We start from the raw sequence: 26914 nt of genomic DNA, 5'->3' as shown, positions 1-26914 counted from the left end.
GGACTGCTTGGTGAGGGGAAACCCCCCACATCTGCTGTCAGAAGTGCTGGGAGTGTGGTAGTACTGTGAGAGTTAAGGAGACACACAGGAGGGGACCTTGGCTTTTCCCCACTCAAAATGACAAAAGGACTCTCGGAATATCAGGAAAGAAGAACGACTGAAAGAGCAAAAACATGGGTAAATAAAATAGGCTATTTTTTTTTCTTCTTTAGTTTTTTTTTGTTTTTTTTTTGCGGTACGCAGGCCTCTCACCGCTGTGGCCTCTCCCGTTGCGGAGCACAGGCTCCAGACGCGCAGGCTCAGCAGCCATGGCTCACGGGCCCAGCCGCTCCGCGGCATGTGGGATCTTCCCGGACCGGGGCACAAACCCATGTCCCCTGCATCAGCAGGCAGACTCTCAACCACTGCGCCACCAGGGAAGCCCTGCATATTATTTTTTATTAGGTCAGACTAGAAGCCCTGCCTCCCTAATTTGCTAGTTTAAATGAATATTTAAAGTAGTTTTTAACTAAGATATGTATGTAAAGTTCCTATCACAGTAATCGGTATATATGACGTGCTCAATAAATTAAATCTATAATTATTTGTTATTTGTAAATAAAGAAATGTAAGGTTGGCCTTTCCTTTAAAAAAAAAAAAAGTGACAATCCAAAGTGTGAGGGGTTGAGGGCTTCCCTGGTGGCACAGTGGTTAAGAGTCTGCCTGCCAACGCACAGGACACGGGTTCGTGCCCTGGTCCGGGAAGATCCCACATGCCACTGAGAGGCTGGGCCCGTGAGCCATGGCCACTGAGCCTGCGCATCCGGAGCCTGTGCTCCTCAACGGGAAAGGCCACAGCAGTGAGAGGCCCGCGTGCCGCAAAAAAAAAAAAAAATCAACAAAGTGTGAGGGGTTGAGTCTCTCCCAGGTGCCAGAAGCAAGAGATGCCAGGCTGAGCCAGGCCAGAGGGAGGCCTAGGTGGCGCCTCTCTTTAAACTTGACCACACAGAGCGCTTCATACCCTGGGCAGCCTTCACTTCTTCCCAGTCCAGTTTGATGTTTGGAACGTCATCTTCCGGCTCCGGATCCTTTCTCAAGGCCCCCTTGGGGGAGGCAACCACGATGGGCAGAGGGCCACATTCCTCCCGGAATTCCACAACATGGAGACTCTTCTTATCAGCCAGCTGTTGATGGGTTTCCTGGACACGACCAAATTGAGAACACGAGGTTAGGTCTATGAGGTTGGTCTAACATGGTCCAGCCCTGATACTTATCTTGCATGGCCAAAACTGTCTGGTTGATTAAAATGTAGCAACTCTTTAAAATTCATTAACTGAGGGTGATTATTACAGCAGGAAACATGGCCCAGGTAATATAATATCAAGTTTAGCTGTTTACTGAATTATTTAAAAGTGATTAAAAACAAGATCTTAGGGCTTCCCTGGTGGCGCAGTGGTTGAGAATCTGCCTGCCGATGCAGGGGACACGGGTTCATGCCCCAGTCCGGGAAGATCCCACATGCCGCAGAGCAGCTGGGCCCGTGAGCCATGGCTGCTGGGCCTGCACGTCTGGAGCCTGTGCTCCACAACGGGAGAGGCCACAACAGTGAGAGGACCGCATACCGCAAAAAAACAAAAAACGAGATTTTACTTTAAAAAAAAAAACACAATAAACTTAAGTCTGTAACTTAAAAAGCAGGGACTTGCTGTGGCTAAACTATGGTGACCTGCTGTGGGCGGAATCATGTCAGCCTCATCTCCCCACCCCCAAGTGGGATAAAGGAAGGGCCTTGCCCTCTGGTCTCTTGCCTTACTAACCCTCCTGATCATGTGCCATACTGTGCCCAAAACTGAACCTGAACCTCATCGTGTCCCAGCTCTAGCTACCAATTTATAGGACATGCAGGGAGAGATGTTAAGGATCCTCAGATATTTAGCACCAGACTGGGACAAACAACCTGATTTCTTCAACAATAAAAAAATGCAAGGAAAAAAAAGAGGGAAACTTACAGATTAAAAGTGATTTAAAAGACAGCAAAGATTTAAAATGTATGGACCTTTTCTGCAATCCAATTCTAACAAATTGTATTAAAAAAATTTTTTTAGGGCTTCCCTGGTGGTGCAGTGGTTGAGAGTCCACCTGCCGATGCAGGGGACGTGCCCCAGTCCGGTAAGATCCCACATGCTGCGGAGCGGCTAGGCCCGTGAGCCATGGCCGCTGAGCCTGCGCGTCCGGAGCCTGTGCTCCGCAGCGGGAGAGGCCACAACAGTGAGAGGCCCGCATACCGCAAAGAAAAAAAAAAGAATCCGCCTGCCAATGCAAGGGTCACGGGTTCGAACCCTGGTCCCGAACGATCCCACATGCCGTGGAGCAACTAAGCCTGTGCACCACAACTACTGAGCCTGCCCACGTGCCACAACTACTGAAAGCCGCGCGCCTAGAGCCCGTGCTCCGCAACAAGAGAAGCCACCGCAATGAGAAGCCTGCGCACTGCAGTGAAAGAGTCGCCCCCGCTCGCTGCAACTAGAGAAAACCCGTGCACAGCAACGAAGGCCCAAAGCAGCCAAAAATAAATTAATTAATTAAAAAAATTTTTTTAATCTGACAAATGGATACATTTCTATGAACACTGACTAGATGTCTGATATCTCATTACTGTTAATTTTTTACATATGATATTACTATTGTTGGGTCCTTTTTAATCCTTATCTTTTAGAGATACATGATAAAATATTTATGAGTGAAATAAATTGATATCTGAGATTTGGGTCAAAATGACTAGGGCTGGTTGGGGGTGGTTTACAGAAACAAAACTGGCCATGAGCTGCTAACTGTTGATGCTGTATAAGAGAGCCATCGGGATTCATAACAGAAGGTAGCCATAAAAGTCGGAAAAAGGCGAATAAACTCAATAGATGGTTTATTGATAGTAATTAAAATACCTAAAATACCATGAGAAATGTACAATCTCATGTTTCCAGACTTTATGCACACCTTGTACTATTCTAATTCTATATACGTTTGAAATTAGAAAAGAGAAGAGCTGATTCATAAAAAAAAAAAAACAACATAAAATAATTTAAATTGGAGTGTCTTATAATCAGTGGCATGTTGCTTACACTGGTGTCATTTTTTTTCTTTGAGTAGCACAATGCAACTTTTTACAGCTGATGGCATTTTAGAACAGGTCTACTTGACCACAAATACGACCTATCTAAAACAAATATCTTAGCTACATCAAACAATTAAACCTCTTAACAGTAAGTGTAAATTTAGAAGTGCTTTTGAAGGATGTTTTAGATAGTAGTAACACACACACACACACGTTTTAGACAGTAGTAACACACACACACACACACGAACACAGCTGTTCAGAAAAGGTTTTTTAAGCAAAGCTTTTTCTTTCAATTAATTTTCCTATTTTAAACAGAGACAGCTACAATTATTCCATGGATGACTTTATTCAGAAACAGCCATCACACTCTGTCAGGAAGCCTGTCAAAGTCCTCAGCAAGTGGAGGTCAGCAAATGTCTCTTGAACCTGGCTGTCTTTCTGCTCACCCAGCTCTGCTAAGGTCCACCCATCCTTTCAAGGCACAAGCCATCCCCACCGAGCTGGCAGAGAGGCAGCAGGCAGCCCAGAAGGGGGGGCCCCGTGCAGCGACAGCCCTTCCTCCCTACCGCTGGAGTGATTGTGAGCCTACCGAGGCTGAGGGGGTGAGCTGGGCAGGGGCCCAGAGCTCCCATCTATGTGGAGAAATAACCTGAACTACTAATGTTCATATTCCTACTGACTCAGATGTCCCTCTGAACTACCGATACAGGTGACATGAAAACTGACTGTGCTTCAGTTGAAGACCACTCTCGAGTAGAGGTGCCCGAGGGGCTTCACCCCAGTTCCAAAGGAACGGACGAAATTAGGAAAGAGACTTTCTCTTTTTACTTTACATCTTTATGTTGTTGAAGCTTTAGAACAAGCGGGTATTCTTTCCATAATAAAGCAGATTGTAATTACTGGCTTTTAAAAATACTTAATTTTAAAACTTCAAAACACCCATAGAGTATTTTTTTACAGGATAATTCTCATGAACTAACTCGTCAGCTGGATTAACTAACCTGATGCAGCCACAGACAACAAAGAATGCCTAGTCCTCAGGTGGCCCGAGAGCAACTCCAGGACAGGCCAGGAGATGGTGGTCTCAGAGCACACAAATGACATACAAACTAGCCCTTCTGTTTCAGAGCCCAGGGAAGTTACCTGGCGGGAGAGCCCGTGGAAGAGGCCCCGGGTGAGGTTAAGCATGTTGACGGAGCCAGAGACCTTGGCATACATGTCCTTGATGCCAATGAGCCGGCAGATGGTGATGATGGCCCGGTGGCAGCGGAGGCCGTAACCTAGAAAGAGGAAGAACAAGTCAAACAACTGCCCACTGCCCACGGTGCAGGCGGCATCACCTGCTGGCTTCGCACAGCTTCCAGTCTGGGTTTAGGGGATGCTGGTTCACATTCCGGCTTCACCACTTCCCAGCTGGGTGACACTTCACAACTTACTTAACTTCCACAATGACACTTATTTAAATGAGATGTTATAAGGATTAAAGAAATAATGTATAAGTTTCTTAAACATATGGGCAAAAAAAAACAGGGCTGTTAAGATTAACAGAGATGCCTGAAGGTTCTTGGTGCCCCATGTCCATGTTAACTAAGACTCGAGGGACACATCTGTTCTCAACCTCGAATGCTCAGCTGCACTGAGCAGAGACATCCACTTCCTCCTGGAAAAACTCTTTTAGCTTCAGGTAACACACCCTCTCCCAGACTTCCTCCTAGCTACTGGCCCATCCTTCTCACCTCCTTGCTGGCCTCTAAATCTTGGGTGGTTTCCCCTCCAGCCATTCGCCTACTCTTGTCTACCTGTAATCCCTTCCCTAGGGAGAGCTTTAAAAACACAAAGCAAACACATCACTCCCTATTTAAAGCCCTTCACTTCCCACTGTCCCTTGAATTAAAATAAGTACAGTTGACACTTGAACAGTGTGGAGGTCAGGGGAGCCGACCCTCCACATAGTGGAAGATCTGAGTCTAACGTATAGTCGGCCCTCCATGTCCTCAGTTTCTCCATATCCAAGGTTCCACATCCATGGATTCAACCAGCCACGGACTGTGACGCACCCTAGTATTTAGAAAAAAAGCCAAGTATAAGTGGACCCGAGCAGTTCAAACCCACACTGTTCAGGGGTCGACTGTAACAAAAAACTCCATGGCCTTCAAAGCCCTCTGTGACTGACACCTCACCGACTTCATCTAGAGACACCACTCTCCGTGTGCTGGCCTTCCCGCCACAAGGACTTTGCACTCAGTGTTTCCCTCAGCCTGCTCTCCCTGCTCGACCCCTTCTTACCTTCAATGTCTCACTCAGATACGTCCTCCTCAAAGAGACCTTCCCTGACCACACTAGTGAAGGTGGCCTCCTTCCTCCCTCCCCATGCCCTCCCCTGCAAACCAGACCCTGATGGCTGCTTTCAAGCACTCAGCCGAACTTGTTATCCGATGTTTCCCCTCAGCAGAATGCGAGTTCCATGAGAGCCAGGATATTGTTTGCTTCCTGCTGTATCCCCAGAGCCTAGATCAGCCCCTGGCAAATGCAGGTGGGAATGATGCAGAGAAAAAGCCCAAATTTAGACTCTTAACATTCTGATTAACCAGGCATGGACCTCAGCACATGCCTTAAAGGCAGGACTGAAAACTACAGCTTTGATTAGAAGACAGGGAAGATAAAAAAGGTAACTTCTGCAATTAAAATGGTAGCAGTCTTTCCAAAATCATTCAGATAAAGATGTATCCAAAGTAACATGTCTAACAAAAACACGACACAAGCCACAAATGTAAGCCATATATATGATTTTAAATTCTCTCACAGATATGTTTTTTAAAGTTTTTTTAAAAACAGGTAAAACTGATTTTAGTAATGTATTTTATTAACCCAATATGTCTAAAACATTATCATCTGAACATGTAATCAATACAGCAATATTTTTGAGATATTTCTTATTCTTTTATACTAAGTCTTTGAAATCTGGTGGTATTTGACACTTCCAGGGTCTCTCAGAAGCCACATTTCACATGCTCCATAGCCACACAGGCCGCAACTACCACATGGGACACACCTTAGCACAGGTCTAAACCTTAATGTCTAAGTGTTCAACTCAATACTTTTTCTAATAATAAGATAAATGGTTTTTATCTGGCATATGAATGATTAATTATGACTTTAAAGCAGAAGGCAAGTTCTGGTACACTAATAAATAGGTACTGTATTTGATTTTTATTTCTCTTGGTTTATTTCCATGCCATAGCTCTAGCAAAGTTGTATGAGAAGCTTTGACATGAAAAATTTAAATACTGTTTAATATTTTATCTTCTGATCCAGACCTTGTAAGTATACCTAGTTATACGAGATCATTTTTACTGTAGAACCACAGGTGAAACACAAATCAGAATGTTCAAGAATTCTACACCTCGAGACCATTGGGCATGACTGGCATAGCTCCATGACCCTGAACTCTGCCTGCTTGCTCTTTCCAAGACAGGAAGAAGGTCCATCTCTGAAACCTCAGAGCTCAGTGTAGCACCTGGTTCACAGAAGATGTTCAGTCAATACTTGGTGATGAGAATAAATGAGTGGAACTGAAAAAGCTGTAAGAAAAGAACCATCTGGGACTTCCCTGGTGGCACAGTTGTTGAGAATCCGCCTGCCAATGCAGGGTACGCGGGTTCGATCCCTGGTCCGGGAAGATCCCACATGCTGTGGAGCAACTAAGCCTGTGAGCCACAACTACTGAGCCTGCGTGCCACTACTACTGAAGCCCGTGTGCCTAGAGCCCGTGCTCTGCAACAACAGAAGCCACTGCAATGAGAAGCCCGCACACCGCAACGAAGAGTAGCCCCTGCTCGCCGCAACTAAAGAAAGCCCGCGTGCAGCAACTAAGACCAAACGCAGCCAAAATAAACAAATTTATTTTAAAAAAAAAGAATCCACCTGCCAATGCAGGGGAAATGGGTTCAATCCCCGGTCTGGGAAGATCCCACATGCCACAGAGCAACTAAGCCCGTGCGCCACAACTACTGAAGCCCACGCGCCTAGAGCCCGTGCTCCGCAACAAGAGAAGCCACCACAACCAAGAGCAGCCCCCAGCTCGCCGCAACTAGAGAAAGCCCACGCACAGCAACAAAGACCCAACACAGCCATAAATAAATAAATTTAAAAAATTAAAAAAAAAAAAGAACCAGCTAGTAGCATCAATGAATCGTCTAGGAGTAACCAATGTTCCCACTACAAACCCAACTATTCACTCACTCAGTTACTTTTTTTTTTTTTTTCAGACGCGGGCCTCTCAGTGTTGTGGCCTCTCCCGTTGCGGAGCACAGGCTCTGGACGCGCAGGCTCAGCGGCCATGGCTCACGGGCCCAGCCGCTCCGCGGCATGTGGGATCTTCCCGGACCGGGGCACGAACCCGTGTCCCCTGCATCGGCAGGCGGACTCTCAACCACTGCGCCACCAGGGAAGCCCCAGTTACTGTTTCTTATTCATTAAGTGCTCTTCCCACCTACAGTCACCCCTGGAAGTGTTTTAATCATGAAAGCCTGGGTAGGATGACTGCTTTTTATTTCCCCAAAAGCCTCAATCTTCTTAAATCTAACTTGGGCCTTTACATTTTGGTGTTTTCAAAATGAGTTCAGGTAAAGGTGAGCAAAAATAGAGGGCAGGATGAAATTGGTACAGTTTCTCTGCTTTATCTTCAACAAATTATGAGCTTTTTTAGTTACCTCTGGTTTGTTTCTTCATCTTGATATGCGTCCTTTTAAATCTTAAAGAAATATCATGGTATACTGGAGGGTAAAAACATAAATATAAGAAGGGTTAGGGGTATAGATTTAATGCCCTTGCAAATATCACAAAGCAACCAATACTACCCTGAGCAGCCACCACATGTTGGCCAAGGATGAGTAACAAACTCCGATTTCACTCATTACTAATCTTCTCAGGAGAGAAAGTTTGTTTCTACATTTTATATATTTATGTGTAAGAATGCAGTAACAAGCAGGGAAACACAGAAACACCCACAGAGATATACAGCCACACATAAATAAAACAAATATAATCCTGCAAAGTTTAAAAGAAAAGATTAAAACTCACTTGTATGGTCTTCATATCGTTCTATATAATGCAAATTGTGAACTGCCTTGTTCTTTGCCTGAAAGAAAGAAGGAAAATGTTTTTCTTAAATCTACTGTTAGAATTTACATTTCTTCAGGGATTTCAAAAAATACCTTTTATAAAATATTTTATTATGGAAAATGTCAAATTTACACAAAAATTTCAGTATATACTTCTAAAAGCTAAGGATTTAATTAAAAAAAAAAACAAACGTAAGTATAACATCACTATCACACCAGAAAACAAACCCAAAACAATTCCTTAATATCTCTGACAGTGTTCAAACATTCCCTGTTGTCTTGTAATTTTGGTAAGCAATTACAAGTCTGATAGAAATGATGCAAGAATACAGGCACTTCTGAAATTGCTTTTTCTGAGGTAAGTAACCTTTGACAGTAAGTATTTTTTTGTGGTTCCCACAATGTCTAGCACACAGCTTATTGGTCTTTTACTGTTAACAAAGGGAAAATGTACATACTTTTCTGAAAGCATCTGCCCGTTCAGTGGCTTTCCCAATGGCAAAACCTTTAAAAGAAAAAGCATAAATATGAAAAGGGGCATAAATTTGGCACATAATGCCTTTTACCACATTTCAGGTTTCAGTTCCTACAACATTTCACAGTAGTTCATCTTTCTTCTGCCCACAGAAAACCCGCTATCCAAAACAAATGACAGAGCATGAGGCTACAGAGATTTGCTTCTTTGTTTTGGGGCATTTTGGAAACATTACATTTGAACGTACCTGTGAAATTCAAGGTTAGATGCATAACATTACCTTTTATAAATTTCTAGATAAAACTACACTGAATAAAAAAACAAACGAAAAACCCAAAAAACCCCTAACCATGCTAAATTAATAAGGTAAATGGTTTTCACAAATTCTGAAAACAGATTAAAATAACCAGACAGCTGGGAAAAAAACATACACTGCTAGACATACACAGAAATAAAAATCAATGATTCCTGAGTTTGTAAATGCTTAATCCTGTGAAATGAGGTTTACCGCAAGTTAAGAAAATGTTTGCATTATTTGCTATCACCATTATTTATTTTGAAGAATGTATTTTGTTTTTAAATTATACACAGAAAAGTAACATAAGACAGTACTGTTCCACGAGATATGCAAGACATCTGAGAAGCTGGGGCAAAAGGGGCTGTGGATTACAATTACTAGTTTAAAAAAAATTAAACCATATGAGTCCTTGAGGAATATATGGGTGAACTTACTTGCTATAGAAAGGTATAAAGCTTCTGTGATTTAAAAACTTTCATGTGGAAAAAATTTAAAACTAAGTCAAAATATATGATAGATAAAGGGCTAATGTCCTTAACATACAAAGAGGAAAATCATTGAGGAGAATAATCACCCAACAGAAAGCGGGTGAAACACATGAACTAACAGATCTCAAAAAGGAAATTATAGTGGCCAACAGACATGCAAAATGCTGTCCTAACTCTCATAACTAAAGAAATACAGATCAAAACTAAGCGTTATGTTTCATATCGTCACTTACTTACAGCCAGTAAAGTCTGACTCTATCCAGGCCTGGCAAGGGTGTGACGGTGCAGATAAACATAAACGGATGCAGCCTTTTGGGAGGGCAATCCGGCAACACTCATCAACATTTCAAATGCATGTAACTTAGAGGCAATTTCACTGCAAGAAATTTCCCCCATCGATATGCTTGCAAAAGTACAACATATGACATGTACAAGAAGCTCACTGTTTTTATAAATAGTAAAAAAAAAAAAAAAAAAAAAAAAGTATAAACAACATAAATATTCAGCAATAGGAAAAAGGTTACAAAAATTACGCTATCCATACACTGGAACACGATGCAATCAATACAAAAAAATGAGGGGGAATCCATTTATGCTAATATATAAATCTCTGGGTATAATACTAAGCAAGAAAAACAAGCTATAAAATTATGGATATAATATGACCCTTTGTATAATTTTTTTAAAAAAGATATATGGTGATATTTGAACAAAGAATTTCTGAAAAGATATAAAAGTAACTGTTAAGAGTGGTTTCCTTTGGCAACATACTATCTACAGGTATTAATTGTTTTTAAAGTGTCAGTATGGATTTAAATAGGCAGTTTTCCATTTTTCTTTCCACTTTTCTTTCCCTTTTGAAATGTATTCATGTATACATTTCAAAAACAGATGTTCACTATGGAAACTTTAGAGAAAAGTATCAAGAAGAAATTTAAATGACTGGCAAACATACTAATTAAACATTTTTAATCTTTTCAGTGTACATCCTTCCAGTCTTTTCTTTGCATATAAACATACTTTTAAAAAACTGGGATTATATTATACAGTTCTATATGAAGTGGGTTTTTGTTTGTCTGTTCATTTGACTTACCATTATTTTGTAAGTAATTTTCCATAATTCTTTAATGGCTATAGACTATTACAATGTATAGCTATACTCTTCTTGTAACTGTGTCCCTACTGTGGAACATTTAGTGTCCACCCCCCTTGTTTTTCACTATTATACATAAACAATAGTGTCTTAAGCCTTTTAAAATATTAATTGTCTTCATGGAAAAAGGCAGATGTAGGAAGATCCTTCTTTTGACTCTAAGGGATTATATGGGTTTACCACAAGGTTTGTGAGCCCAAGCCGCTGAAAGATTTAATTAGTCAAAAAAGCCTGAACCCACTGACTCCACGGCTGAGCCCAGGCCACAGCTGTCCCTCCACCACCAGCTCTCCGTATATGATCACAGCCCCATTCACCTGCAGCTCCTCTGCCATTCCCCACAGCGACCAGGACACGGACTGATCTCTTTCTTCCCTCTTTTGCTGTCATGTTGAAAACACTCCTCACCTAAAAGAAAATGTTTCACAAATGTTACACCTTAAGAAAATTCTGAAGCAGGGAACTGGAGTGACCTCCTCACACACACACAGGCACACGTGGTGAATACACACATCATCCCTCAATCCCACGAGCACCAACAGCACACTTTCTCCAATGGGAAACCTCCATCTGGACTGTTTCTTCAGGAGTAAAACGGAAGTAAGGCTTTCTCTTCTTATTTCACAGGCTTGTTAGAAAGTCTGACTGAGAAACCTTTTAAAGGATTTGAAACTGTAAAACTCAATGCACCCTATTTTAATGAACGCACCACAAGAAAGATAAAAAGTTGCCGATTAAACTCTGACATAGTTTGTAACTAACTGATTATAAAAGCACATCCTTCGAATTCCCTGGAGGTCCAGTGGTTAGGACTTGGCGCTCTCACTGCTGGGGCCTGGGTTCCATCCCCGGTCGGGGGACTAAGATATAACCAGCTGTGGGGAGCAGCCAAAAATCAATCAATCAGTCAATCAGTCACATCCCAATATCACAGATGTTAAAATATGAAAAAATGTGCATCTTAGAAATGATAAAATGCAGTGTATAGAAATAATTAGCACAGGACTGGATCTCTATGGGTTAGGCTCAACTGAAAATAGAAAATTTGGAAATACCTGCTTATTATGAACTACAAGAAAATCTGCATTTTTGGGGCATATTTATAAATTTACCAAGAACTATGAAACGTTAACTAAACTGCTTACATGGCAGCCCCTTTCCCATAAGGTAAGAAAAGGGGGCTCAAGCCCACTCCTATGGATAATCCTACAGGAAATCACCCAGACAGACAAGAGTTCTTCAAAGGAATTAATTTCAAAAGGGTGTAAGCTAGGACCCAAAGACTTAAAATACTTGTAAATGTATCTTAAACTCTGTAATGCAACTGATATTGAAGAAACGATATACACATTCAATCACAAACTCAATACATGATTATTGCATATGGCATTTAACACTAAGGGTGCAGCACTAGCTCAAAGGGAAGCTGACTATTTTAGGAAACACCCTGGAAAGAGTGATTGCAATTTACCTGATACAGGCTTCAGTTTCAAGGGCCTACAAGCAGCCCAGCAGATCATTTCCCCACCAAGAGCTGGACATACACAGTAACTCCAAGCTTTCTACCCTTCCCCATGGCTCCCCTCAATCTCTGCCCGCTGAACTGAGCGTCAGATACACCAAATTCAAGGAGAAATTGCTACTGCAACCTTTGCTTTAAGAAGGAGGAAATTTAAATGCAATCTCCAAATTCTGTTACCAACAATACCAGTGAAGTTGCTTTGTCTTGAGACCTTAATGGGTGGCCCCCCAAAAGGGCAGCAGTCAGAAAAGCCAATATGATCAAGTAACTGAAATTAAAGTTTCATTATTTCCTTACCCAAAGCAGCTCTGTAGCTCAGAAAAAGTCATGCATCAAAGGCTTTTCCTCACTGTTCCTCTTACCCTCTCCACCCACCCCACTCCATCCATCCCAACTTCTCCGAAGGCTTAACTGGGTATTTAATTCAGCATGCCCACCTCAAGTATTCTGGTATCGAAATCATCATATGTTTCTGTAGGGAGAAAAGAAACAGGTATACAGATAAGTGTGTCTATATAATTAGTGTATGAAAGTTTTTTTTGTTTTTTTCTTTGTTTTGTGGTATGCGGGCCTCTCACTGCTGTGGCCTCTCCCGTTGCAGAGCACAGGCTCCGGATGCGCAGGCTCAGCGGCCATGGCTCACGGGCCCAGCCGCTTCGCGGCATGTGGGATCTTCCCGGAGCGGGGCACGAACCCGTGTCCCCTGCATCGGCAGGCGGACTCTCAACCACTGCGCCACCAGGGAAGCCCCATCACTGACTTTTAACTAAGAAAGAATCTCAGATATTTTGGTGCCACTATCAAAGCAACACCCTGGTCCTCCATCATCACCAGAAACTGTTCTACCACTAAATTCATAAACTCAACCACTATCTCCCTGACTGCATCCTCCCACCTCTCCAGCTCTCACTCAGTGACTGAAAGGTGATGGTCCTTGGGGCTTCCCAGCACCTCCAGACTCTTGACCACTGTTCCCCTTCCCCATCACCCCTCTGGTCTTCCAGTCTCTCCCACTCAGTCAAGACACCACAGTCCAACACTTCCACCAGGTCTTGTGAATATCCTCAAATCCCTCACCTCTTCCCCTCTCCACCACACTATCCAGGATGGAATCAATGCAGCTGTCTGGGCACACCTGACCTGCCAGGTGCTGCTGTAGAGAAGTCAAAGCATGGGACACACTTGGGCCACTAAAGACTCATGGTCTCCAACTCAGTCAAGTCCTCCCTGCTGCCTGCTGGCCTTTTACATCCTTTTAGTTAGGTCTCTCTCCTCTCACCACAGCAGCCATTTCAAACACTCTCTGTGTTCTTTTATTTTTAATGACTTTTTACTATAGAAAATTTACATTCATAGGCAAAAAAACACCCCCCAAAACAGTAAAACGTGAGCTTATGTACCATTAGCTAGCTTCAACGGTTATCAACTCACAGCCAATCTTCTTTCCTCTAAACTCTGTCCAAGTCCCACTCCACTGGATAATTCTGAGGCCCGTCCCAGATACCCTACCTTTCCATCAAAATATTCTGGTGGCCATGCTCATCCATGCCCATCTCCTCCTCACGGACTAACTGAAGGCTCCAGAGAAACAGCATTCACACAGGCCCCACCCCCTCCTTCCACTACCAACAACACAGCTTACCTGGCTCTGTCCCCTGCCCTTTCTTCCATCACAAGTTCGTCCATTTATCTACACTCTAAATCTGGGCCCTCCCTAGGGACTTAAGTTCATGGGTTTTTTTCTCTCCCTCCCATATATATCTTCATTCTCCCAGTGGAAGCATTCTGCTCAGTCCTAAGCATGCTGGCCTGAGGCTCTCCACCTCAACTTCTCGTCTCCTCTTTGAGCCAAACTACAGAAAGCAGCGCAACCCTTGTCTATTTCTTCATCTCCTATTCATTGACAAGAATGAATATTTCAGATGATTTTTACTTCTTTACGTACTCAGGAAGCAGTGGGGAGATGACTTTGTTTTCTAATTTACTCTGATAAATATTATCAACTTTTATTTCATGTGTACTTTAATGCGGCTTAATGACAACTATTTGGTTTCTTCTGTTATCAAAATAGCACTCCCAAGCCATGCTGCTCCACACCCAATGACCAATAGCATTTGGGAAACTGCATCTCACAGATGACTTATATAGAGCCATATGCACACCACGAAGTTCAAATGCTCTGAGAAGCCACACAATAAACACACCAGAACCCAGTGCTTTGCCCCCTATTTGTGGAATACTTCTTGGCTTATAGGCCTCTAGTGCTCCATAAAATACATTTGGGTAATAATGTGAAGTTATTTCAATGATGCTCAAATCCATTTTAGGAAGAAGGCAATCTAAAGAGACGAGTAAATAAAATCGTATCAAAGAATTCCAGAAATAGGAGTGCTTTCTCTGTCACAATGTAAGCAAAACCAGGACTCTGCTACCTCCATTGGGACCAGGGTCAGGGGGGCCAAGACTGACGCCTCCCCATGTGTTTCCGCTCCATCCTCGCTCCCGTTTAACCTTCATCTTCCTCTTCCAGTCCCACTCTTCTCTCTGCCGGACCATATCCACCTCTACCTTCTCCTGCTCTTCCTTGCTTCTTTGGGCAATGGTCTGTACAGCTCCATTTCTCATAAGAGGGACATTCAGACCAGGCCATAGGAAGCCATAACGCCCTGAAGGTTTAAAAACATACATAAATAAGGATTTTTTAAAAGCATTCATTTCTTGAGTATTAAAATGCCAGGCAATGTGTATATAGATAAAGATACCGCTGGTGGGAGCTTAAGCTAACATAATCACTCTACAGGCCACTTGGAATTGTTCATTAAAATTTTAAACATACCTACCGTTAACAGCTAGTAATTCTACTTACTGGTATTGCCTAGAAAAACACTCCCATGCAGGTATGAGGCATATGTGGGCTTGGACAAGGATGTCCACTGAAGTGTTATTTGTAAAGGCAAAAAACAGAAACAATCTAAATGTCCAGCAATATTGGAACAGTAAAATGAACTACGGCATATCCAACCTATGAAATACTCTATACTAAATTCAAAGAATAAGTTAGCACTATAGGTTCTGATATAGAACCATTTCCAAGACCTATTATTGAGTGAAAAAAAGCAAATAAGACAATATGTACCATATGACATAATCTAATTATTTTTAAAAGAAAATATATACTCTTTTTAGGGTATTTATATATATAAAAGCATTAGAAAATGTCAGAAGGAAACACATCAAAATGAAATCAGCGGTTCCCTTAGGGGAGGCAACTGGGATTGGGGGAGATAAAAAAGGCATCAAGGGGGACTTTAGGTTTCTCTATTTTTTTTTTTTGAGAAATTTTTTTTATTGAGAAAGTATACATATATGATTGTTTAAAATGTTAAAAAAATAAATAAATAAATAAGATATAAGGTAAGTCATGGAGAAAAACATCCAAGTAGACATGCAACAGCTACAAGTGCAGTGAAAGGTGTTTTCTTTACATCCAAAAGGCTATTACTATCAAAGATAATTTGTCAGCAACCACAGTAAAGAATGTTGATTCAAGTATACTATTTTTATTCTTTAAAAAACACAAGTATAAACAATCATGTGTTCCAGAAGTTGGCAAAGTAAGGCCCACAATCCAAATCTACTCCACCACTTTTTTTTATTTTTAATAAATTTATTTATTTATTTATTTTTGGCTGTGTTAGGTCTTTGTTGCTGCGTGCGGGCTTCCTCTAGTTGTGGCGAGCAGGCGCTACTCTTCGTTGCAGTGCGTGGGCTCCTTATTCCAGTGCCTACTCTTGTCGCGGAGCACAGGCTCTAGGTGCGCAGGCTGCAGTAGTTATGGCTCGCAGGCTCTAGAGCACAGGCTCAGTAGTTGTGGCGCACGGGCTTAGCTGCTCCGCAGCATGTGGGATCTTCCCAGACCAGGGCTCAAACCTGTGTTCCCTGCATTGGCAGGCGGATTCTTAACCACTGCACCACCAGGGAAGCCCTAGCCCACCACTTATTTTTGTAAATAAAGTTTTATTGGAACACAGGTATGCCCATTTGGTTATGTATTGTCTATGACTGTTCTTGTGCTACAACAGCAGAGTTGAATAGTTGGAACAGAGACCATGTGGCCCATAAGGCTAAAAAAGTATTTACTACCTGGCCCTTCAGAGAGAAAGTTAAGCCAGTTCTCCAGTTATTCCACCTTCTACCTCTGAATCGTAAGTTCTTTGAGGATAGGGACTTTTGCAGCAGATGCCACACAAGGGCATTTAAGGCTTGTTGAATGAATAACTAAATGAATGAATCCCTTTCTATGGGATTTTCCTTTCCCTGAATCATGGGGCAATAAGTCATTTGGCTGGACCCTAAAATCACAGAACCTAATACCCTTCATGAGAAATGTTTTATGCTTCTAGTTTGTAAAATATCTATAAAATTTTGGAGAAAAAATCTTAGAAAGCACATTAGCTGTTTTTATAAATAAGTTTACCTTCACCGATGATCTGACCCCTGTTCAAATCTTTTCTTTTCTTTTTCTTAGTTCTTTTGCCTCTTCCTTTTCTTGTTCCGGCACCAGACTCTGCTAAGGCACCTTTCCACAGCTCATCTGCTGTCACTATAAAGAAATAGGTTTTAAAAAATTTCTTCAAGAAATGATCTACGGTCTGTTGATTTATTCCTGTTGAATACAAAGAGCTGGAAGAAGTCGGGTCACATATCATTACGGCAATGAAAGCAAAATTGAAACATTCTTTGTACACATCACATGGTTACATTTGGAAAGCCCAAGAGGAAGCAATTCTACTCCTTTTACAGAATATGGCCTTCCCCCACAAAAGACAACCATATTTCAATCCCTGTTACTTTCCAGTAGATTTGTCTCCCAGACATTTTAACAACTGTGTGACCGGTCTCTTCCCTGCCCTCTTGCCTCCATTATAACTATTGAGATAATCAGTAACTAGACTTCCAAAATACAGATCTCTTAGCCCAAAGTACCAACACTGCAATTTGAACCCAAAAATCTTAATAATTTGGATTGTTTGCTCTATTCTGTAAATGCCCTAAACATCTCTGTATATCCTTCAAAATGAGATGCCCAAATTCACCTTCAACTCTGACTATAGCCTAACCAATACTTGCAAAAGAATGAGTATGTAGAGGTCTGATGGTTAATACCTGCATGTGTATGTGTGTATTTCTTAAATCACTGTTGTTGTCTTTTTCTTTATATATAGACCCTGACACTGCTGATTTATTTCCATTTGTGAATTTCCAGGGTCCCCAGATCTTTCTCTATCATAAATTGCAAGCAGTATTTTCCCCTTTGTACTTGTGGAATACTCAGATTCTTTACTTTTGACCACTTCTGAATTTTATTGGTCTATGTTGTTTAGCTAGCTATGTTGTTTATTAGATTTGAATTGTCTTCACAAGGACTTCTACCTTTCACAGTATCACCAATTGATTTTATGACCACAGATTGTTCCATTACCAATTTAATAAAGAATCAGAGCCATACAAATGTTGTACTAGTCAAAAATCTAAGATACATATATCTACATGCCTGAAATACTAAACATATTCTAGAACTCAAATGAGTATCTTCATTCTCCTCTTCTGAGTCCTTAAGCTTTAAAAGTTCTACCATACCAAGGGGGTAAGAGGGGGTGGGTGGGATGAATTGGGAGATTGGGATTGACATATATACACTATATATACACTATTGATACTATGCATAAAACAGATAACTAGTAAGAACCTACTGTATAGCTCAGGGAACTCTATCAATGCTCTGTGGGGACCTATATAGGAAGGAAATCCCAAAAAGAGGGGATATATATTATACATAGAGGTGATTCATTCTGCTGTACAGTAGAAACTAACACAACATTGTAAAGCAACTATACTCCAATAAAAATTTTTAAAAATAATAAAAATGAAAGTTCTACCTGCTAGCCTCCTGAAAGGCCTTACACCTTGATCCTTTGGGTAGGTAACATGAAAAGGGAAAAATGCTTTGGATTTATAATATTTTTTAATGCTTTATAGCTATACAGTACCCTGTTTTTAAAAATACAGATGTATTATTACAGATGATCTGCATAACTGAAGCTCACAAAAGTAAGTAAGCTGCCACATCACATGCTGCTTTGTGTATCCCTGATCAAAGCAAAGGGTTAACTTCAAACTTTAGGCTGACACTGATTCTTTTAAAAGAACCACAGGTTTGAAATAAAATTACCAACCTCAAACTAAACTCTCACTAAAGACTGATTTTCTTTCCTAATTGCTTAAAAATGATGGTATCTATAAATGCCATCAAAAACTTGAAAGTTCAGTGAGAGCACTTTTAATGGAGGCATAAGGAGGTCAATCAATTACAGTTTCTCTTAGAATCAGAATAAGCAAATCACTCATTAAGACTAAAAGGGATTCAATTTTAAAAGAAACAATATTAAGACGAAGATTTAAAAGACTCCACCATTTAATGGTGGACCCTCTATGGCAGAGGGATAGATTTACAAATACAATGTTAAACATTTTTAGGAAATCTTAATGAGTTTTGAAAAAATTATGTTTTTTTTTATTTCTTGGAAGAGATTTAGAAAGTCAAAGACTATTTCCTATTAAAACAGCAAAAACTAGCCCCATGCTGGTTTCAACTGAGTTCACCCCCACCCCGCCCTGACTTGGGAGCAATAAACTCATAAGGGTACGGAGTCCTATGACTGAGGAAGAAGGGAGGCTAATGGAGAGTCAGAGGCAGGTGTGAGTGGTCTCAGAGGGCAAGGGGCACCTCTAGAACAAGAAGAGTTAGAGAAAAGGCCTTTCAGGGCAGGGAAAAGACTATTTTTAAAAAGGCCTGTAAGTCTGATATACACCCGCCCAACACCCCCCAACCACCACCATCAAAGCACAAAGTCAGCTCTTAGAAAACACTGGGGCTGTAAGTCTGATATACACCCGCCCAACACCCCACAACCACCACCAACAAAGCACAAAGTCAGCTCTCAGAAAACACTGGGGCTGGGGGCACCAAGAGCCTCATGGCTCCAACTCTACCCACCTCTCTTTTCTCTTTACACCAAAATCCTCTGATACAAGGAAGACTGTGTTACTTGCAATTCCCCATCATCTGGTCCTCTTTTCTGCATAGCTACACAAATGACCTAGTAGGTCATTATTTAATTTAATCCAAATTAAAGTGACCTGTACCCACACAATGAAATATTCTACAGTTATGACACTGCACTGGAGAAGCCCATGTACTGTCATGGGAAAATGTATAGCGTACTGCTGTATGAAAAAAGCGGCAAATCCAGGATTTCAGGGTAGTAGGATTACAAGTGATTTTTTGCTTTTTGATTCTGTATTTACCAAGTAGTCTAAAATGAATTGGCTTTATAATCCTAATTTCTTTTAATTTGCCTAATGCTGAATTGTGGATTTAATCTCCATTTCTTACAAGCTAATTTCAGTTCAGACTGGACTCTCAAATACTATCTCAGATAGGAGTAATATTAGTGAAACAACATCTACTTAAAATTGACTTTTCCTGATTAGTCCTATCTCCTCAACTAAAGTGCAACTGAAAACAGATTTTGAGTATATTCTTGGTGTGAATCTAAATCAGCAGGGATTTGGGCCACAATTCCATCCTGGAATTCCAGGGATTCCACAGGTCCTTTAGACCTCAGGTGCCCCAAATGAGGGGATTAAAGTAAACTAGTACTCCCAAAAGTGTGTATAGTACAACTGGTAGCATGTAAGATAATTCTAGGAGGTACATGGAAGAACATTTTTATTTGAATAGCACAGGCGTACCTTGGAGATATTGTGGGTTTGGTTCCAGACCACTGTGACGAAGCAAATATCACAATAAAGTGAGTCACACCAATTTTTTGGTTTCCCAGTGCCTATAAAAGTTATGTTTATACTGTACTGAAGTCTTAAGCATGCAATAGCATTACGTCTAAAACAACAATATATATACTTTAATTTAAAAAATATTCAAAAAAAATAAAATAAAAAATACTCTACTGGTAAAAAATGTTAATCTTCAGCCAGTCATAGTAGCAACATCAAAGACCGCTGATCACATATCACCATATCAAATATAATAATAACTAAAAAGTCTGAGATATTGCAAGAATTACCAAAATAGGACACAGAGACGACACACAAATGCTGTTGGAAAAAATGGTGCAGATAGACTTGTTCAACACAGGTTGCCACAGACCTTAAATATGTCAAAAACGCAATATCCACCAAGCACAATACAGTGAAGTGCAATAAAATGAGGCATGCCTGCACATCATATATTAATCTCTGAAGTGTTAATTCATTTAAGGAGGAAAAAGAAAAAGAGGAAAAATTAAGATAAAAATCCACCTTTTATTTTCCTGTTTCATGAAATGGGAAGTTTGTGGCCAGTCTACGTACATTTAGTGAAGAAACTATAGAATCTATACTGTTGGCCCATCAAGTTACTGGGAGAAGAAATACAGCACTGTGTCTGTAGTGCACGGGTCAAGCTGATAAAATGACGGTTGTCTCTGGTTCCTGGAGATGACAAAGAGCCTGCAGGTAGATGGAATAAAACTTTGTTAGATGCTCCACACCTATGGAGAAACACTGCCAGCACCAAAAAATTAACTGTTACTAATAAAAATAAGTCACTAAAATCCTGAACTTTTAAGAATCTTTTTTTTTTTTTTGCGGTACACGGCCTCTCACTGTTGTGTCCTCTCCCGTTGCGGAGCACAGGCTCCGGACGCACAGGCCCAGCGGCCATGGCTCACGGGCCTAGCCGCTCCGTGGCATGTGGGATCTTCCCGGACCAGGGCACGAACCCGTGTCCCCTGCATCGGCAGGCGGACTCTCAACCACTGTGCCACCAGGGAAGCCCTAAGAATCATATTTTGAGGACAGTCTTTCTTTAAAAAATAAAACTTCTGGAGGCTGGCTCAGATGACATAGTGAGGTCTCTCTGGACCTATTAGCTTACTTTGTAAATTACTCAATTAAAAGTAAATAGAAAATACTGGCTTTTCATTTTAAATAAATTCAGATCTTCAATAATCATTCTAAATCCCATTATGTTGGACACATTTTAGTTTTTCTTGTAACCTTCTCAAGCTTCAACAAAATATCAAGTGCACATGAATTTATTCTTGTAGTTTAGAACTACAATCCTTGACATACTTTAAGAGTGTAAAAATCACTACCATCAAATTTAGAATTCTTTAATCTTTTTCTAAAGACCAAAATACTATTCACAAATAATAATGTAGTTAGCTTACAAAGGTCCAACTGTCAAAAGTAAAAAGAAATCAACTTCAGAATTCAGAAATAATCTCTTTCAATGTACTGTTGCTACAACTGAGTTTGCTCAAATTGCATTGTGCTTTTTAAAACAGGAGGTGGCAGCAGCTCATGCTAAATCACATTTGAAGTCCAATTACAGATTATCATCCACCAATGATCAATTAACAATTCTGCTCTGATCCCTTGAATGCTTATTAATTTCAGACCATGAAGTCTTCATCTCAGGAATAGCATGGAGTCCACAGAGGGCCAAGCCCAGGAAGCTCCCCTGGGTGGACTTCTTCAAAGACAGAGTCTGCCCTTGAAGGTTTCACTTCAGTGTTTAACTGTTTTCACCATGAAGAATTTCTTCCTTCTAATTTAAATCTCTTCTATTAAATCAAACTGGTTAATTAGTGATGTGTTTCAGGGATTTTAGAAAAATTATTGCTATTTCTTTTTTTTTTTTTTTTTTTGCGGTACGCGGGCCTCTCACTGTTGTGGCCCCTCTCCCCTTGCGGAGCACAGGCTCCGGACACGCAGGCTCAGCGGCCATGGCTCACGGGCCCAGCCACTCCGCGGCATGTAGGATCTTCCCGGACCGGGGCACAAACCCGTGTCCCCTGCATCGGCAGGCGGACTCTCAACCACTGCGCCACCAGGGAAGCCCTTATTGCTATTTCTGACCAAACTGTTGCAGCCTTTAGGAAAATACTGCAATAGGTACAAAGAATACAAAGCAATTTTTTAAAAACAAGGCAATTACTAACTCTAGGGAAAAGAAAATGTTGTAGGAGAAAGGAAACATAATAAGAGGATACAGCTGACCCTTAAACAGCGTAAGGGTGATGGGCACTGACCCCCCCCGCCAGTTAAAAATCCACGTATAACATATAGTTGTCCTTCCCTATCTGCGATTCCACATCCTTGGATTCAACCAACCTCAAACTGCATGGTACTGTAGTACTTATTTCTTGAAAAAAAGCCACATATAATTGGACCCGTGCAGTTCAAACCCGTTCTGGTTGTACAGGGTCAACTGTACTACCTAGCTCGGCTGTGAAGAACATATACGTAACTGCCTACAGATTCGACCAAAACTGCGCTTACAGCTATGCTCAGAAAAAGCAGGGACGGTGCCTAATGAAATCTTCAATTAGCATAACGACATTAACAGAGAAAAGAACAAGTATATACACTATCTGTTTAGAAATATAACCAGATGGAAGTTAAAGTGTCACTGGAAGATGAGAAGGCCTAGAAAAGGGAAGTGGTTTTAAGATATAAACCTTTTAGTACTCTTCGGAAGTACAATGTTTCAAGATTAACAATCTTTAAAGTAGGAACTACCATCCTCATTTTATAGAAGAGGAAACTGAGGGTCCAAGGGGTGTCATTAGTTCATCGTCGCACAGGCAGAAAGTGGAGGAGCCGAGAACTGTGCGGTCATTCCAACAGTCAGCACTCTCCCCACCCCTTCTACAAACACTGTGTTTCCAGAACACATCACAGTATCCAAGACAGCTCAGGACCCAGTCCTGCCATTACTGGCTGTGTGACCTTAAAGCAAGTCACTTAGCCTCTCAGAGACTCACTTCAGCATCTGTAAAATGGGAATAACAACTCCTCATAAAAACTGGGGTGAGGATTAACCAAGATAACATACTATTAACCTGACACAGTCATTACTCAATAAATCATGGCTATTATTTTTTAAAGCCTTGAATTATAACAGCTGTAGTCATTAAAAATTTGAAAAATACTCTTTAGACCTTATCCATTTCTATTACAAAGAATGTATTTCGTTCCTCTACATTTTAAAAAAACTACATAAAGTACTCTTAACACTAGCTCTTATAAGAAAAGGTAGTTAGATAAATAAATCTCACCATTGCTGGGAACAGTCTTCAATGCCAAAATGGAAGCTGTTGGAAAGCTGTTTAGGTAAAGCTGCCTGGACCATAGATGACCTATAAATTAAAAAAAAAAAAAATTAAGATCCATTTCTACATGAAAAGGAACATTTTTTAACACATAAGAATAGTATTATCTATAGAATAAAAGAACCAAGACAAGTAAATGAGTAATTTCTGGGCTCCATGACCACTTGCCCAAGTAAATGAAATCACATCACATCGGCTTCTTCACTCTCACATATGACCTGTTACCAAGCCCTAGAGATTCTCCTCAAAAATCAATCCACCTCTCAGCTACACACCCTCCTACAGTCTCACTGCCCCTCTTTGTTCAAGCTCCATCCCTCAGCCATGTGGTAAGGACAGTCTCCTGTTGACAGTCTCCTAACAGGTCTCCGGTCTCCCTCTAATTCACCATCTGCTGTCAAGCAGGCTCTTCTCTCTCTCTCTTTTTTTTTTGCTTATTTCAAACTCCTAATTTACCCCCCTCCCCTTTTCCCTTTGGTAACAGGCAGGCCTTTCTAAAACTACAAGTCTAGTCGCCGCACAGCCCTGATATATCATTCTTTGGCTCCCTACTGTCTGCAGAACAAAGTCAAAACTCCTCAGCATCACCTACAGCGCTGCGACTTGGCCCCAACCTTCCACGTCAGCCTCATCTCCACCACTCTCCTCTCCATCCCCCTCTGGCCACACCAGACTCGCAGTCAGTATGGAACACACTCAGCTCTTGAATCCTTTACTGTGTCTCTGACAGGTTCTCCTGGTTTGCCTGAAACACCACCTCTCGGTGAAGGCTCCCCAATGCCCACAGCACTCTGCTGCCCTCTTTCACCAGGAGCCCCTGCAGCGCCAGGCTGTAACCATACGGTGTACCACTTCACACAGTACAGTACTTCAGAACAGGCTCTGACAGCATTCACTGGACACTAAGTATTGAAAAGGGCGCCAAGAAAAACCAGTGGAGAAAGAATAATCTTTCCAACAAATGATGCTGGGACAACTGAGTATCCACATGCAAAAAGAATGAAGTTGGAGCCCTACTTATACCATACATAAAACTTAACTCAAAATGGATCAAAGACCTAAAGGTAAGAGCAAAAACTGTAAAACATTTAGAACAAAACATAAGGGTAAATAATTATGACCTTGGATTTTGCAATGGTTTCTTAGATATGACACTAAAAGCATAAGCAACAAAAACCAAAAACAGGTAAATCAGACATTATCCAAATTTAAAACTTTTGTGTTTCAAAGGACACTATCAAGAAAATGAAAAGACAACACACAGATGGGGAGAAAATTTTACAAATCACTTATCTGACAAGGGACTTGTATCTAGAAAATATAAAGAACTCTTACAATTCACTAATAAAAAGACAGCCCAGTTTAAAAATGGATATAGATTAGAACAGACAGTTCTCCAAAGAACATATACAAATGGCCAAGAAGCACAAAAAAAGATGTTCATTAGCCATCAGGGAAATGCAAATCAAAACCACAAACTGATACCACTTCACACCCACTAGGATGACTACAGTCAAAAAGACAGAAAAGAACAAGTGTTGACAAGAATGTGTAGAAATTAAAATCCTCATGCTGGTGGGAATGTAAAAAGGTGCAGCTACTTTAGACAACAGTCTAGCAGTTCCTCAAAAAGTGAAACATGGAGTCGCCATTTGATCCAGCAATTCCACTCCAAGGTGCATACACATGAGAAATGAAAATATATGTACATACAAAAACACTGCACACAAATATTTACAGCCACATTAGGCATAATTGCCAAAAGGTACAAACTACCCAAATGCTCAATAGATAAACAAAATGTGGTATATACACACAACAGATTATTCAGCCATAAAAAGGAATTAAGTACTGATTTATGCTACAACATGGACAAATCTGGAAAACATTATGCTAAGTGAAAGAAGCCAGTCACAAGAGAGCACATATTACTTGATTCCATTTATATGAAATATCTAGAACATGCAAACTATAGAGAAAAAAGTAGATTAGTGGTTGCCCAGGGCTGGGGGCAATGGAGGTCTGGGGGGATGCTAGCTAAAAGAGTACACGGTTTCTTTTTGGGGTGATGAAAATGTTCTAAAATTGACTGTGGTGATGGTTGCACAGCTCTGTGAATACACTAAAAACCACTTAACTGTATACTTTAAGAAGATGAATCCTGTGGTATGTAAATTACATCCCAATAAAGCCACTACCAAAAAAAGTTTATACACTAGAAAAAGAAAAAAAAAAAACACAAAGAAGGAAAGAAAGAGGCTCTGGAGCCAGGTGGTGTGGGTGCAAAAACCTGACATCCTCCCAGTCTAACTCTGAACAAGTTTCTCAACCTGTGTGCCTTAATTCCTTCATCTGTAAAATGGGAATAATAAAGGCATCTATCTCATAAAGGCATTGTGAAGATGAAGCAAGGAAAAAAGCATAAAGAGTTTAAGACAGTCCCTACTACACATAAGAGCTCATGAAAGAAAGCTACACATGCTAAGTGCTATTTGATCGGGGCTTTGGAAAAGGAGGAGGTGGTCACAACATAAACAAAAGTAAAAAAATGCTCAGGTCAGATTTTCCTACAAACGATTGCAGGTCAAGTTTCCCAACAAAATGAGTTACTAAAAAGAACTTTTCGATTTTTACAGATCTTTGGATTTCGGAATTACGAATGCTGGATTGTGGGTTTACAATAAAATAGAGCGAATAGAGGTCAGATTAATTACTTAGCTGTTCCTAGAGATAAACATCAAGCTGGAGGATAGCATATTGCCTTTCCTCGGGCTGCAAACAACCAACTAGGGGTTGGGGAGGACAATAAGAGCAAAGCTACTAACATTCCAAACATCCTTCTTTTTAATAAAGGGCACTGATCAGCCCGGAATCTAAAATAACTGACACTAATCCTATCCGACTCAAGCTGGAGGACAGCCTATTTCCCTTTCGAGCTTCGCTGGCCGCCATCCACCTCGAACCCCACATCAGCATCACCAAATGAACCTGTGAATCACACCCGCGGGGAAGGCGATGCTCGCCTGCCACTACCCTGCCCCTTTTAACCGAGCATGCACGAGCGGCCTGGTGAACTGGAAGAGACTCTGTACCGCGTCCAGTCCACCCTCAATTTACAGACCCGGGCCCTGCGACCCAGAGAGGATGCGGACGCGCGCAAGGTCACACAGCAGGTCCCAGCGGGACAAGAGCCGGGCGTGCGAGGCCGGGGCTGCGGCTTCTTTCCACCCGAGTGTCTGCAGGCCCTGGGCGAACCCCCACTCCCGCCCCGCTCAGAGCCCCTGCTCCCAGCGTCCTGGCTCTCACCCGCCGGCGCGCCACACAGCACAGGGAGAATTCCCGCAGCGCGCACCGTCGCCGCCATGGTGGAGACCCACGAGCGCCTCCGTCCGGGCAGCCTTCCCACCGCCTGCCGCGACCGCTCCTCGTCCAACGGCCGCGGACCTCGGCCCGAGACTGAATTTCCGAGGCCAGGGGTCCACCCCGCAACGCAGGCCCGAGTGAGGGGTTGTCTGGACGGG

At 41.5% G+C, this 26914-nt stretch overlaps 1 protein-coding gene across 2 annotated transcripts; it reads right to left on the bottom strand.

The window, feature by feature from the left end:
• Nucleotides 1-824: 824 nt before the first annotated feature.
• On the bottom strand, nucleotides 825-26773 carry MRPS5 (mitochondrial ribosomal protein S5). 2 transcript variants are annotated; one of them, XM_029232620.1, is made up of 12 exons: nucleotides 26700-26773; nucleotides 23340-23420; nucleotides 20587-20724; nucleotides 16631-16756; nucleotides 14586-14819; nucleotides 12591-12625; nucleotides 10949-11039; nucleotides 8676-8722; nucleotides 8177-8234; nucleotides 7807-7869; nucleotides 4238-4374; nucleotides 871-1178 (listed from the first exon to the last, which is right to left on the bottom strand). In XM_029232620.1, exons 1-12 carry the CDS (start codon nucleotides 26755-26757, stop codon nucleotides 954-956), a joined length of 1293 nt encoding a protein of 430 aa, XP_029088453.1. In that variant the 5' UTR covers nucleotides 26758-26773; the 3' UTR covers nucleotides 871-953. The 2 variants fall into 2 exon arrangements, with proteins under 2 accessions (XP_029088454.1, XP_029088453.1); XM_029232621.1 differs by lacking the exons at nucleotides 16631-16756; nucleotides 20587-20724; nucleotides 23340-23420; nucleotides 26700-26773 and having other exon boundaries at nucleotides 825-1178; nucleotides 14665-14803.
• Between the last annotated feature and the right edge of the window lie 141 nt (nucleotides 26774-26914).

The sequence above is a fragment of the Monodon monoceros genome, unplaced genomic scaffold, assembly GCF_005190385.1.
Source record: "Monodon monoceros isolate NGI ecotype Baffin Bay Population unplaced genomic scaffold, NGI_Narwhal_1 Super_Scaffold_19, whole genome shotgun sequence".
Classification (NCBI taxonomy): domain Eukaryota; kingdom Metazoa; phylum Chordata; class Mammalia; order Artiodactyla; family Monodontidae; genus Monodon; species Monodon monoceros.
Note: the sequence above shows the minus strand (reverse complement) of the source record. Positions and strands in the feature narration are given on the sequence as shown.

What these genes read in the sequence shown, in the direction of transcription:
- MRPS5 (XM_029232620.1), bottom strand. Translation starts at nt 26,757, where the DNA reads ATGGCGGCGACGGTGCGCGCTGCGGGAATTCTCCCTGTGCTGTGTGGC. An exon ending in GGGCAGATGCTTTCAGAAAA is followed by an intron (nt 8,235 to 8,675) that starts GTATGTACATTT and finishes TCTTTCTTTCAG; the next exon opens with GCAAAGAACAAGGCAGTTCA. An exon ending in ACGATATGAAGACCATACAA is followed by an intron (nt 7,870 to 8,176) that starts GTGAGTTTTAAT and finishes TTTACCCTCCAG; the next exon opens with TATACCATGATATTTCTTTA.